Genomic DNA, 13,291 nt, shown 5'->3' on the forward strand with positions numbered 1-13,291 from the left:
TTGTTTCTTGAGCTGATCATGGTGGCCTTTGGGGGAATTAGATGTATTACTGGAAGGATGGTCCTCTGAAAGTAGGTTTGGCGTTTGGTTTTTTTATATGTTGGTTTGGGAAATGGGTATGAAAGAAGACCCAAGTCTGATTGAACGTATTATATTACATATGCAAATATAAAGTACATGGTGTCTTACTGAACAGTTTCCCCTTCTAACAGTTAAAATCCATGAGGAGCTAGTAAGGTTGTTAAATTTTAGATTTACCCATCTTTAAAACATGGTTTGGACACATGTAACTATGATACTGAAAATTAATTAAAAATCGGCTTTAAAATAGTCATTTGGTAATCTAAAATCATAAGAAAATTTAAAAAGGCAACAAGGCTTTGATGCGCTATTCCAAGAGATAGTGATGGGGGTGTGTGTGAAGAGAGGACAGAATACATATATATACGCACACATATATATACATACGTACGTGTGTGTGTGAATATACTTTCATGTATAAAAATATTTGGTACTTGATTTGATGCATGTTGCAGATGTAGTTCATCCTGAACTGGAAATACCTATGTGTACTGACCTCATTGCTTTTACTATGTTTTTGTCACTGTTGCCCAGAGTGCTGTCTGTAACAGCAAAGGAACAATTTACAGTGATCTGCTCAGTCCTGTTGTTCCAAAGCTCTTGTTTATTCCTGCTCTATTAGCCCAAGTTTCAACCTTTCATGTTCATTAATTTAATGACTTCTCTAACCTAGCATATTCTTTATTGCATCCTCCCTGGCTACTTCAGTGCATCTAGCTGATTTCCCTTTTCCCTGCCCTCTGGCAGTTTCTCCTTGTATTTTTTCCCCCCTTTCTCCCCTGTTGCAACGTCATGCCTGGGATACCTTTCAAGGCACTTCTTTTTATTTTTTGCTGCCACTTGTTCATTGTCATCTTCTGTCCTGCTATGAGCTCTTCCACCTGGTTCTCTCCAGTTGTGTTCCTGAAATATAAATGCTGAAGTGCTGCATTCATGCTGTGTTCTTTGTTCTTGATAACGTGGGACTGGCTGCTTTTTCTGGAGGACCAGTTGCTTCTTGGTGTGTAAAGGAAAGGATATGGAGTGCTTGTCTTACTGTTGTTGGCTCCTTTATTCCTTCTGTGCCTCATTTGTTAAGCTTCCTGGTGGTTTGTTTGTGGGTGTTGGGTTTTGGAATTTTATTTTTTGTGTGTCTTTCATTACCTCTTAAAACAGATTTTCCTGAGTTTTAATAATAGCAATGACTTTATTCATCAAGAGTTTTTGCACTTATTCTAAAGGAATGTAATTCGAAATTGAAATTAAGCTGTTTCAAAGAAAACAAGTCAACTCACAGGCACCCCTCTCCTTCTGTCTTTTATCGTGACAGTTTTTATTTGTCCATACTGTGATTTCTCAGCAAGCAGGGATGTTACCTGAAGTATGTCTTGCAGCTTGGATGACTTTAAAAATCAAATATTCTGGCACTAGAACTTGCCTTTTATGGATATTAGCAATGGAAAGTCAATGGTCTTGACTTGATGTTGGTGTTGAAAAAGGTTACCACTGTCTCGGAAGGACGATTTTTCTTCTTTCAAATCTAGAACAAGAAATGAATCAAGAAAGTAAATACCTTCATGCCTGCGCTTTGTGTTTTATTAGTGTAAGGCTTTCCATTTTGTATTGCTGAAAGTCTTGTTATCACTTTACGTGCCTTTAAATATCTGACCAATTTTTTTTTTATCTTATGCATTGTTTTTTTCCTTAACTGAGACAGTGGATAAATCTAAGTTGGTCACTTCACAAGTATCTTGGAGCTTTAAATTAACAACAAAATATATATATATAAATTTTTAAATTACATCTAACTTTCCATTGCACTGTCAAATTAAGATAATTTTATTGTCCTATTTTGCTTTGTGACAAATTTATTACATTTTTTGCTAGTATTCAAAGGCTCTATTTTTTATGTAATTGTGAAGAGAGGAAAATCAAATTATGTAATGCAAACCCATTTTTCTATGATTTGTGGGGAATATTCCAAGGGTAAAAATGATGATGTGTATGAAGGAAATGTTGAAGATCTCTATGCTTTTTTGCGTTGTACAAATCATGACAATATAATGATTCTACCTTTAGTAAGCCACAGCTTAAATAAGAAATAAAGTTTATTGGAAGAATAGACAGTAATAAGTAATGAAGGAGAGCACCTCACCATTAGCTGTGATATAGAAGGAAGAATTAAAAGGTAGTTCTGGGGTGTCCTGGCTTCTCTTTCTGCTTGGAAGATGGGAAGGAAGATTGTAGAAGAGAGAATGATCCTGACAAACCAGTGTGGATTATGCTTCCAGGTCTAGTGACTAGTAGAACAGAAGTGTGCACAGTATACCGTAAAAATCTAGTGTAGCATACGGTAGTTTTTGCAACTGGTTATGTTATGATGTGGAATTACAACAGCAGCTTATGGAGTATATAGAATGTGCTGTAGATCTAGAGTAGGCAGAGTGGTCTGGAAGTGGTGAAATGCGCATTGCATTTTGGTGTGTTCTGTTCATGAAGATAATCATGCATGCTTATGAGTGCCAGACTGTAGGGCTGTTATTTAAAAACAAACTTCCCCAAATCCCTTATTTCCCCATTTTCTTAAAATCCTCTACAGAAGGCAAAATACCGTAAGAATGTCACAGCTGTTCAGGTGGTGCTGGGGTCCTGAGGAAGACTTATCCCTCTTCCCTCAACTTTCTGTGTTCAGCTCTTTGTGGATTTTTCATCAGCTCTGACAGTTCTGTGTGCACATTTTAGTTTATCTCAGTTTCTGAAATGTGAAACTAACACTTTTCAGAGTTAGGGGTCAATACTGGAAGACAGAGTGGCGTCTTTTCTAAATGCCTAGGTTCTAGACTTTTTGAAAGTGGTTTGTAATAAATTTCCTCACATAAGATGTAAGTCATGGTGATGATGCTATTTGTGAAAATGAAGTTTGGGGTTGGGTTTTTTTTTTTTTTTTTGCGTAGTGTCACACTTCCAGATTTGAAGAGCTGAACATCCTACCTGTATCCTACATGTTTTGAAGATAGAATATACTTTCTGTGAATTCAGACTTTAAAAAAAAAAATAAAATAATGAAATCTAGTACTGCAGAATCCCTTTTTGTGCTTAATGGTCTTAATAGCACTCTTAACTTCTGGTATGATTAAAACTCTTTGAAATAGTGTGTCTGTGCTATGTTTATAGAAATGAGATCAGAATTATTCTGTAAGTCAGAGTCACAGAATGCTTCAAACTACCATCTGTAAAGACTGGTAACTTCTAAAAACTTTGTCTTTGGGGACTTCACTTTTCCACTGAGTGACATTAATATGGAGAATAGTGCAGAGGATTCTCCAAAACAGTTAGTGCAGTTATTTTGATAATAATGTGGTATCCTCATAGCAAATGAAATGAGGAGCATCTCCAATAAAGACCTTTGCTGTGCCTATATATAGCAAGGTAATTTCAAACCTTTGTATTGATTTGATCATCTTGATGCATGAAAGTTGTCATACTTTTATGCACATTATTTTAAGATTATAGGATTGTGTCAGTCTAGCCATCTGTAGGACCATCCTAATATTTCTGTTTGGTAAGCAGATACACACACTAATTTAAATCAAGCTGCAGTTATTTCTGTTTTATATTGTTTTTGCAAAATATCAAGTTCCCATACCATAAGTTAGCAGTGCCTGTAACCATGGGTTAGCAGGTACTGATTTTTAGAACCAAATAAAACTTTGAGAGCAGCCTTATGTAAATTTTGTACATCAGTGAGTATGGGTTAGTTCATAAGAAAGATAGATTTGAACATTGCCTAGAAAGGTCTGCCTGTTAGTCTCAAGGACCTGCCAGCATTGTGGCAATACATCGTATGCAATGTCAGTAATCAATTGGTTGTCTGAAATGTTGTCTTTTTGGTTAACTGCTTACACTTCAGAATACATTTTTAATATTTGTTTTCCCTGTTTAGCTCTTTTCACTGATGGAGATGAAACCTCCTATTTCCCGAGCAAAAATGATTCTTATCACAAAAGCTGCCATTAAAGCTATTAAGGTAAAGTACAAAGGAACAAACATGAAACTGTAACAGTAGCAATGTTTTATTATTTTAGTTCTAAGTAAATGCATCTCTGGATTTCCCAGTCTTAGCTTCATGGATGTTTAATTCTAGGTGGTGTGAAGAATGTTATCTAGAAACCAGTGGGTGGTGAATATCACGTCTTGGTTTTAGACTAGTTGTATAATGACAGCTTGATTTTTTTGAATCATTGCTTTTTAATGCTACACCCACTAGGGTGTTGTGATTTCTGTGTAATAAAATTTTAAATGTTGCAGGATGCAACTGTACCTTAGCATATTAAAACATAACAGACTTCCTTAGAGAGTAAATCCAGAAAGCTCTCATTAATACTCTAGATGTAGTATGTCTTTTACACATTGACACACTCCTGATAGAAAGGATGGCTTATCTGTTCCCCCCATGAAATCTTTCTCTGTGTTTGATTAACTTAGCTTGATAACATACTTCTTTTTAGAATGTGACTCTTTCCTAAATGGTAGTAAGCACAAAGAGTTAAAATGATGTGCCACTGTTGAGTAATGATTAATTAATACATGTATTTATTTTCCAGCTCTACAAGCATGTTGTCCAGATTGTAGAGAAGTTCATCAAAAAGGTAAAAAACTATCTACTGATAAAGATACTGTCTGCATCTGTTTCTAGATATTACCAATAATGCTAGTAAATAACTAGAAAGGCTTCTGTATATAGGGATTGAGGGACAAAGTTCTGTTTTGTTAGGAATTTATATGTTTTGGTTTCTCTTTGTCTGTATAATCTCATTTTAGTTATGAGGGTATTACATTATCCATTAGGAAGGGGAGGGGAAAAAAAAGTGACATTACCCCTTTCTCCTTTACCCAGCAACTGAGGAGGAAACTAAAAGTACTGAACTTCAAATTAGTTTTCACTGACTAAGATAATACATATTTTCAGACAGTTTTCATGCTTGCCTAGGCATGTAGAACAACAGGCTAGAATGTAATACTCGCTAAAACCATATCATGCTGCCTAAAGCAGGTTCCTCTGAGTGAACAGAAAGAGTAATGTCTTTCATTCAGAGACTTCTGAAGAGAAGGACTTTGCATTAAATTTTGGAGAGTAGAGTTGGTGGAAGTAGTTTGGTGCGTTGAGTGTGAGGTAGGTTGATTGCAGAGTTACAACATCTCTACTGTAATGTAGTAGACCTGTTGCACTTGCATGTTGTCAGGCTAAAGGTACTTTAAAAGCAGTGATTGAGAAGATAAAGACTGTTTCAAGCTATCTAAGTATATTTACCTTGTCCCAAATGTGAAAGCATGTTTTTCTTCTTTCTTTTCCATTTCTATAAACAAAACAAAAGTAAAGCACTAAGAGAATTCCACATAAAACAAATTGGTTTTTTTCTACCCAGGTATATATCTAAGGTGAATGCATGTTATCTTGTTAGTATCACTGCATAACGGAAAATTATTTGTATGTTTTCAGTGCAAACCGGAATATAAAGTCCCTGGATTGTATGTTATTGACTCTATTGTTCGTCAGTCTCGTCACCAGTTTGGAACAGACAAAGATGTTTTTGGGCCAAGATTCTCTAAAAATATTACTGCCACATTCCAGTATTTGTATCTCTGTCCATCTGAAGACAAGGTACAACTATGATTTCTCAAGTGTTGTGAATTGATAACAGTGCTGTCTTGGTGTTTCCACTTACATGGAAGCTAATATGGTGATTCTCTATGCCCATGGTAGTGAATGTTAATATATGAAATGGTTAAAACATGCTGAGCAGGATTATTGAAGGTGATAATCAAATGAAAGTTCTAGTTAAAGTATTTGTTTTGCCTAATTTCATCAGGGTTTTTTTTGCCTGTGCGAGACACTTTAACACTATGCCAGAACTGTCCTTGAGGCTCCTTCAGTCTAACTTAACTATGGAAGGTGGCGTTTCCCACAAAAATGAAGTTTTATAGGAGAAGCTCTGGTGTGAAGATTCTGCTCTCAAATATTTTCTGTGAAAATCATCAAGTTGGTTTCTCCAATCTTTATAAATCCCATATTTCAGAATTTCATTGCTGCTCTCCATTTTCAAGACTGATTTAAGGCCTCAGTTTTTCTTAGTTTTGCTGTACTTGCTGATAGAACGGAGGCTCGGAAAGTGTCCCAAATTCATGATAGTTCAGGTTTCTACTAACAGAAGATGGTTTTCATGCCTTGTCAGAACAATTTCAAAAGATTCCCAAGATAAGTGTGTTCTAGAAGTTGCTAGTTGGTTTCCAAAAATTGCCTACTCACTCTTTTTCTTAATAGTAGTACTGTAAGGGCAAACCAGTCTTTTTCTAACTGACTTTCCCTCTAAATTTCTAAGCTTTTGAAAGGCTTTAATGTGCTGTAGTTTCCTAATGTGGAACATTCAGATCTTTAGACCTTGAGTTTGATATTCTGGAGCTTCTGGGTCGATATCCTGGTGAGATACAGCAGTACGTTCTTTCTGTCTTTGTGGTTACCATTTTGTTCATCTAAATGAATTAGACTATCTGTCTTTTGTATGGAACTACTGGAGACTTCACTGCTAAAATAATTCAGATGCTTTCCACTAGGGGAATAGTACTGTTTATAACACGCTTGCTTTAATAAATTTCCAGTACCTAAACAAAAAACCTGATCTGCAGATACACAACAATTATGGCTGATACCCAAGGAAAATGATACTACTTTTTTTTTAACAGCCCTTTCTGTAATTTTAATGTGTGACTAAAAACAAGACTACTAAATTTACTCATTTTTTGGCCTTCATATTATTTTCAAGTATTTTTGAGAGATTGAGTACCCAAAGCCAAAAAATGCTGCTGTTGTAAAGTTCACTGTTTTTCAGACCAAAATCTTACTTAAAAATAGCATTTCAGATTGCTTTCTAATTAATCGTATTGTAGAAAACATTTTGTGAAATTCTTCAATCATTTAGTTTACAAAAGTATAGGTGGATTTGCATGGGTGTATTTAACTGAGTCACAGTAAGGCATTTTATTGTTGAAACAAGAAGTAACAGAATCGATTCATTCTTAGCAGCTACAGTAGAAGTAAAAAGTACTTAAAATGTATGTGTTTGTGAGTCAGATGGCTAAGTATATAAAAAGGACAGGTATGTCAATATAACATGTATTCTGACTTCCACCAGCTTGCATGCTTCAACTGAAGCAGCACATGTAGTTAGATAGTATTGTTTAATACTGGCCTAAAGAAGGAAAGACTAATTTCCAGCTTGTTCCTGAAAGCTTCATTGTTCTTAATGTTAAAAAAAGAAACCAGCTTAAAATAACAGCTGACAGTCAGAGGTTCTAATTTAATCATTCTGCAGTGTTTTTCACTTGCTTTCCTGATCATTTGAATAATGATAGAGTTGGGTTTTCTGGTGTCAACATAGAATTGTTGGGTTAGTAGAAAAAAATTCAAGCAGTCAGTCTTCTATCTCAACTTTAAAGCTTTGTTCTGGTGTTTTATGGTCTATTGCCCCTTTCTTCATTAGGGTTTTCCAGCTCATGTTGATTCTCTCTGTCTCTTGTCACATTTGTTGTTTGTTTTATCCCTTTATGACCGTCCGTCATAAAGAAATGGTGGGGCTGATGTGACTTCCTCTGTTGTATATCAAGCCTAGTTGCTTTCTATTAAAACAGACAGTAAAATAAGTTGGCAGTTTTTGTCTTTGCCACATAAAAGGTCTTGCTGACCTATGTGACAAGGCAGGAGTTGTTAAGTAGGTATGCCTTATTATGTTGAATTCCTATACTGTTCAAACCTTTCCTCTCAACATAGAGAAGATAAATTTGGCGTCTGTGAATTAGGAGAGCTATATTTAGCATTGATGCTTCCTTTTGTTTCAACAGAGTAAAATAGTCCGTGTCCTGAACCTTTGGCAAAAAAACGGAGTATTTAAAATTGAAATAATTCAGCCTCTTCTGGATATGGCAGCAGGAACTAGTGCCACTGCACCAATGACAGAAAATGCTACTAATAATGAAGGTATGAATGACATTATAACATCTTTTAAAAGGGCAAGTGATGATAGCTTGTTTGCCTTCACATTGAAGTGCCTACTATCAGTTGCAACAGTAGCATATTAATAAACTCAACTTTGTTGTCACTGTTCTGTGGAGCAGCTGAATTAATTCTAAATAAATGTTGATACTGTACTTCAGAAATTACCAGAATGTGAACACTTATTTGGAAAATACCTGAAATTTATATTGTGTATGCATATGTGCACACTTCACTTACAGATGAATTCAAGGTCCCCTCTTAAAAAAAATTGTTTTCTTTTTTTCTTTTGGTCTGAAATATTTTTCTGTTGCTTCTCAATTTTATAATTCTGATGTATTTTTTTTTGATTGTTAGAGTCTGAATAAATAAAACATGATCTTACATGTTTTAGAGCTTCATGCTTCTTTGAATCAGCTTAGTACCTGGAAGAAACAGCTGTCAGTCTTTTTCACTGTGCAGTCCCAAAATATTTTAGTTGGTGTTCCAAATCAAAGTTCTTAAACAGTGAAATTATGCCTGGCAGTAGGCTTTTACACGGGCTTCTGGTTGAAAACCACTGACCTAAAGAGTGAAGTAATGATGGCCTGCCCACAAAATCTTCACTGACCTATTTTATGCCACATAAAAAGCTGGTAGTGAGATTACTGAATTGTGGATGAGAATATACATACCACAATTTTGGTTTTCTCTGAAGGGTCTTCTTTTTTAGTTTGCACTCAGTATAGTCAGGCTCAGCTTTGGTAACCTCCTTATGTTAGAGCAGGACTGGCAAAAAATGTAATCGAGTGAGGGAGGTGTGGTGACAAAAAAATAACGATGCACAGTTGCATGAATCAAATCATCCCCAGTGGTGTTTCAAAGCATATCTTATTGATGTGTTTTATAACCGTGGCAGGACAAGGGGAAGAAAGGTCTTAGCATCTGAGCTTGGGTGCAGACTGGTGGCTATACCATTTCATTATAATGCGGTTTTTCCATCTCTGTCTCATCACTAGTAGCTAACAGGTTGGCTGCCTTCTGCATAGAATTTCATGTACAGAATTACTGATTTCAGCGAGATTATTCAGATGCACTGGAGGGGATAATTTGGCCCTGAAATAAATATGCTAATGAATAATAATAAATACATTAATGCATTATGTGAACTAGAATCTGTTTAGCTCATAATGCTACAAAGTCTGTTTAGCCAAAAAGACAGAGAGAGAGAAATGCAAATTTTCTCCCTTAAGCAAGTAAATATCCTTCTGAATATATACAGGAAATAATTTGGGAGTTAATTTATATTTAAAAACAATCACGTATTTTTTTTGCAGTGTTTTTATGTAGCATCTGACTTCTGGGAAAATAATATTCACCATGTTTGTCTTCTTGCTGCATGTCAACACTGCAGTTATTTAAACTGCAAACAGATGAATGACTTTAAAGAAGTTGATGTTGTAAGGCAAACATTTGCGTAGCCTATCAAACTAAAAAATATCTGGGGTTTTTTACTGTCTCTCCTTGTACAGTTTTACAGTAGTCCATTAAAATATATTTGCTAAAGAATAGTTACTTGCTCACAGCATGTAGGAACTGATGGTATTAATGCTAATTCACTTTGTACTGGCAAGATGTTTATTAAAAGAATAGCATTGTAATCTAAGGCAAAGAGAATAGGAAAACTGTAAGTGTAGATGAAGCTAATAGCATGTCTTAAAGTGGAGTCTCAGTTTTAGTAAAGCTCAGCGGAAATGGGAGTCTTTTCCTGGAAGAATTAATAAAAATTATTTTTGTTGTAGGAGGATTTATCTGTCAGATGCAGGTTTGGCTTGTGCCTATGGAAAAGTGGCATGTGAACAAACCTTATCAAAGAAAAAGGGTTGCCTGTGAAATAATTTTTAAAAACCTTCAATTATTACCGCACATATCAGCAAAAAAGTTCAGTTACTGAAAGCAGAAACTGAGTTTCTCAGTTGCTCTTAAAATGAACCATTAGATGATTGATTTGAAATATTCATCCAAAGGAATGAGTCCAGAACTTTGTAACTGGAACTAACTTATAAGTGTATTGATACGCGTTTCTTATCACTGTTTGAGTAATAGTTTTTCTCTTAATTGTACAATTTTAGAAAAGTTATAAACATTGAGTTGTGATCTAAAATACCCTGCTGGACTGGCTTTCAGATAGGCCTTTTTTGTTTTGTTTTGTTTTCTTTCTTAGTGTATATAATGCACAGATGAAAGCAGTGAATGGAGCAGTTAAAGGCAAAAGGAATGGAATTTGCAATTGGGGTAGTTTAGATAGGACTTTTTGGGTTAAATAGGGTGTTGCAGAGAGACACTTGTTTTGAAGAGGTAGATGTATGCAATGAAGACTAAGATGTATGTTTTGCAGTAACACAGCACCTTTTCAATTCTTATGAAACGCTCTAGGTTCGCCTCCCCCTCCAGCAAAGGTTCCTTCGGAGCCCCCTCAAGTTACTGCTAACTCAGTACCTACTGTGCCACAGTTGCCCAGTTCTGATGCCTTTGCAGCCGTAGCTCAGTTGTTTCAAACAACGCAAGGACAGCAGGTAACCTGTTTCTATTTGGTTCCCTTCTAAGATCAGTTACATTAAATGAGGGAGGAAAAATGATGGAAGTAATATCCTTGATTTGAAGCAAAACAAAAAGCCTCCCTAAGGTCTTCGGTGGAAAACTTGTTAAAGTCAGCATTTGAATGATCTGTGACTCTTCTATCCAGTAATTATGGTATTTGAGGAAAAGTCAGTTAGTTATTTCTAAATAATTAGTTCTGAATTGATGCAGTGACAAAGTTTCAAGAACAGGCAGGATGTATCAAACAAAACGTTGAGTTTTATTGTTTGGTTCACTTAAACATTTGCAGTGTCGAAAAGCCTGAATACTGAAATCTTGGAATCTACTGAATTTTTGCCACTGAAGTATGTAAAAAGTGAAATCTGGTCTTGATGAAAGTTCTCCATAGTTCAGTCAGGTTGTTGGTGGTGATTATCCTGTGCCATAATCTGGTTTGATGTATAATTTATATCCTACACCTCCTTCAGTACTATGTGTTTCTACAAGAATATATACTTAAAACTATATATTTTTTGTAGCTTCAGCAAATTCTTCAGACTTTTCAACAGCCTCAAAAACCCCAGTCACCGGTCATAGATAACACTGTGATGGCTCAGGTTCAAGCTATTACTGCTCAGTTGAAAACTACAGCAGCACAGCCACCAGAACAAAAAGCTGCTTTTCCACTTCCTGAGCAAAAAACATCATTTGACAAAGTAAGTCTTAATTTGTTTTCTTTTGTGTTTAACTTTTTTAGTTCAGCAGAAGACTGTTTGATGCATACCTCAATGTCTATCCTCCATTTGTTAGGAGAAAAATGATGCGAATTCTGGTTTTCTTGGTCCATTTGGAGGTTGACTTCCTGTTTTTACAGCCTTTGCATTTTCTGAAGCTGAATAAAACTGGTTTTGGAAAGTTTCTATTTCTGTATTAGAATATAGATGTTTCCTCCACCCCTCATTCTAGCCTTGTCTTTTAATTCCAGAGCTGTTAGATACATAGTAGGATTCCAATAATAAGGAAATTTTGTCTGCCAATTATATAAGACACAGAAAAAATATTTGGTTCAACGTTAATTTCTTTCAGAAACTGCTAGATCGATTTGACTATGATGATGAACCAGAAGCAGTAGAAGATTCAAAGAAAGAAGATTCAGCTCCTTCTCCTTCAGTTTCTCAGCCAGCTTTGTAAGTTTTGTGTCAAAATAAAATTAACAAATCTTTGTTGTAAAAAATACTTAGGTTAGAAAGCTGACTAAAATTCCAAGATATTTCAGTGCTTAGCTGTTAATAGAAAATGTTAACAACTTCTGGTGTTTGGGGTTTTTTTGTTTTTTTTACTTCGGTGATCTGGTGTAGGTTTGACATGTATCGTTGATTGAGGAATGTGTTCTGTAGAGAAAAACTCAGTTCTGGCTTCAAGATGAGTTCCATACTTTTATTGCACAACTGAGCATGTCAGGGCATTGTTAGTAATCGGCTGGATTGCTTTGCTGGCTGGGTAAAAGATGCTATTCCGAACATAGTGGTAGTTTTAACTATTTAAAAAATTAAATTTGGCTTTGCAGCTTTACTTTCTCAAACATTAAATACCCACGCAAACAAACTCAGACTCCTATTTCCCTTTTGATATGCGTTATTATAAAGTCTTAAATTACATGATCACATACTAGTTTTTTCCACAGGACTTCTCTCTCATTCAGTGCACAGGCTGGATGGTGCTCAATACCTGGGTTAGTCAATATTTCTTTTTTCCCTGCTTCAGTATGTGGCCCCATGTCTTACTTTCTGTATATGCCATCCAAACACTGCTCTCAAAAACCGAGTCACTAACTTTGTCATTAGCTTTCTTACTGTGTTTATGACCTTGAGCACTGTAATGTTCCACAAATATTAGTTAATTAAAATGTCTTTTAAGTGAATTGGTAGTATTTTCCATATAATACAGATCAAATTCTGGCATACAGAAGGATGAGGTAGGTCAAACGTCATCGTTGCTTGTCTATGCCCAGCCAGAGATCACTGGACTAGGCTTTTCAGCATGTTTATCTTCTGTGGGCAACACTTCAAAACTTCTGTTGTTATTACCACCTTACAGTTGTATAAGTTGCCTCTGAAGACTGTATTCCAGTAGTCTCATTTTGGCCACACAAAATCAGTAATCCACTGTTTGAAAAATCCGTCTATCCGGAATCATCTAAGAATTGTATGGCACCTGTGTCTTAAAATACTACAAAGTTCTGTTTCACATCACTATGAAATTCCTTTATCTTCCTGAAATCCTGCTCAGTTTCTTACACAAACTGCATCCTGTAAACAGGTTCTGTTAACTGCACAGACCTCATTAATTCCCTGAGCACTGTCCATTCTGTGTGTTGAATCAGGAAGTGAATGGCATTATTGTAATCCTTGTGTGATATACATATCCCTTTCTTCTCTGCCCTAAATTCTTCCCAAACCAGAGTTTTTTTCCAGCAAAAGTATGGCCGGTTTATTTGCCATGAGGAAAAGGCTTTCTACTTTTGCTTCCAAAAGAGGAACTGGAAAGAAAAAAAGTCAACCTGAGGCAGACAACCTTCATGACAAATTTCCATAGACCAAGGTCTTTAGCAAGATCATATAAGTA

General features: G+C 35.7%; 1 protein-coding gene across 3 annotated transcripts in view; it reads left to right on the forward strand.

Moving 5' to 3' along the window:
* SCAF4 (SR-related CTD associated factor 4) overlaps positions 1-13,291 on the forward strand; it is a 48,248-nt gene that overhangs the window by 7,860 nt on the left and 27,097 nt on the right. For 2 of the 3 annotated variants that reach the window (XM_037377635.1, XM_037377634.1), the window contains exons 2-9: positions 4,004-4,087; positions 4,665-4,709; positions 5,561-5,722; positions 7,957-8,092; positions 10,523-10,662; positions 11,206-11,382; positions 11,753-11,853; positions 12,351-12,398. In XM_037377635.1, coding sequence (XP_037233532.1) covers positions 4,004-4,087; positions 4,665-4,709; positions 5,561-5,722; positions 7,957-8,092; positions 10,523-10,662; positions 11,206-11,382; positions 11,753-11,853; positions 12,351-12,398 — 893 coding nt within the window. The remainder of the gene's footprint in view (positions 1-4,003; positions 4,088-4,664; positions 4,710-5,560; positions 5,723-7,956; positions 8,093-10,522; positions 10,663-11,205; positions 11,383-11,752; positions 11,854-12,350; positions 12,399-13,291) is intronic. The other variant, XM_037377636.1, reaches the window with a different exon arrangement.

The sequence above is a fragment of the Falco rusticolus genome, chromosome 2 (genome assembly GCF_015220075.1).
Source record: "Falco rusticolus isolate bFalRus1 chromosome 2, bFalRus1.pri, whole genome shotgun sequence".
Lineage (NCBI taxonomy): Eukaryota > Metazoa > Chordata > Aves > Falconiformes > Falconidae > Falco > Falco rusticolus.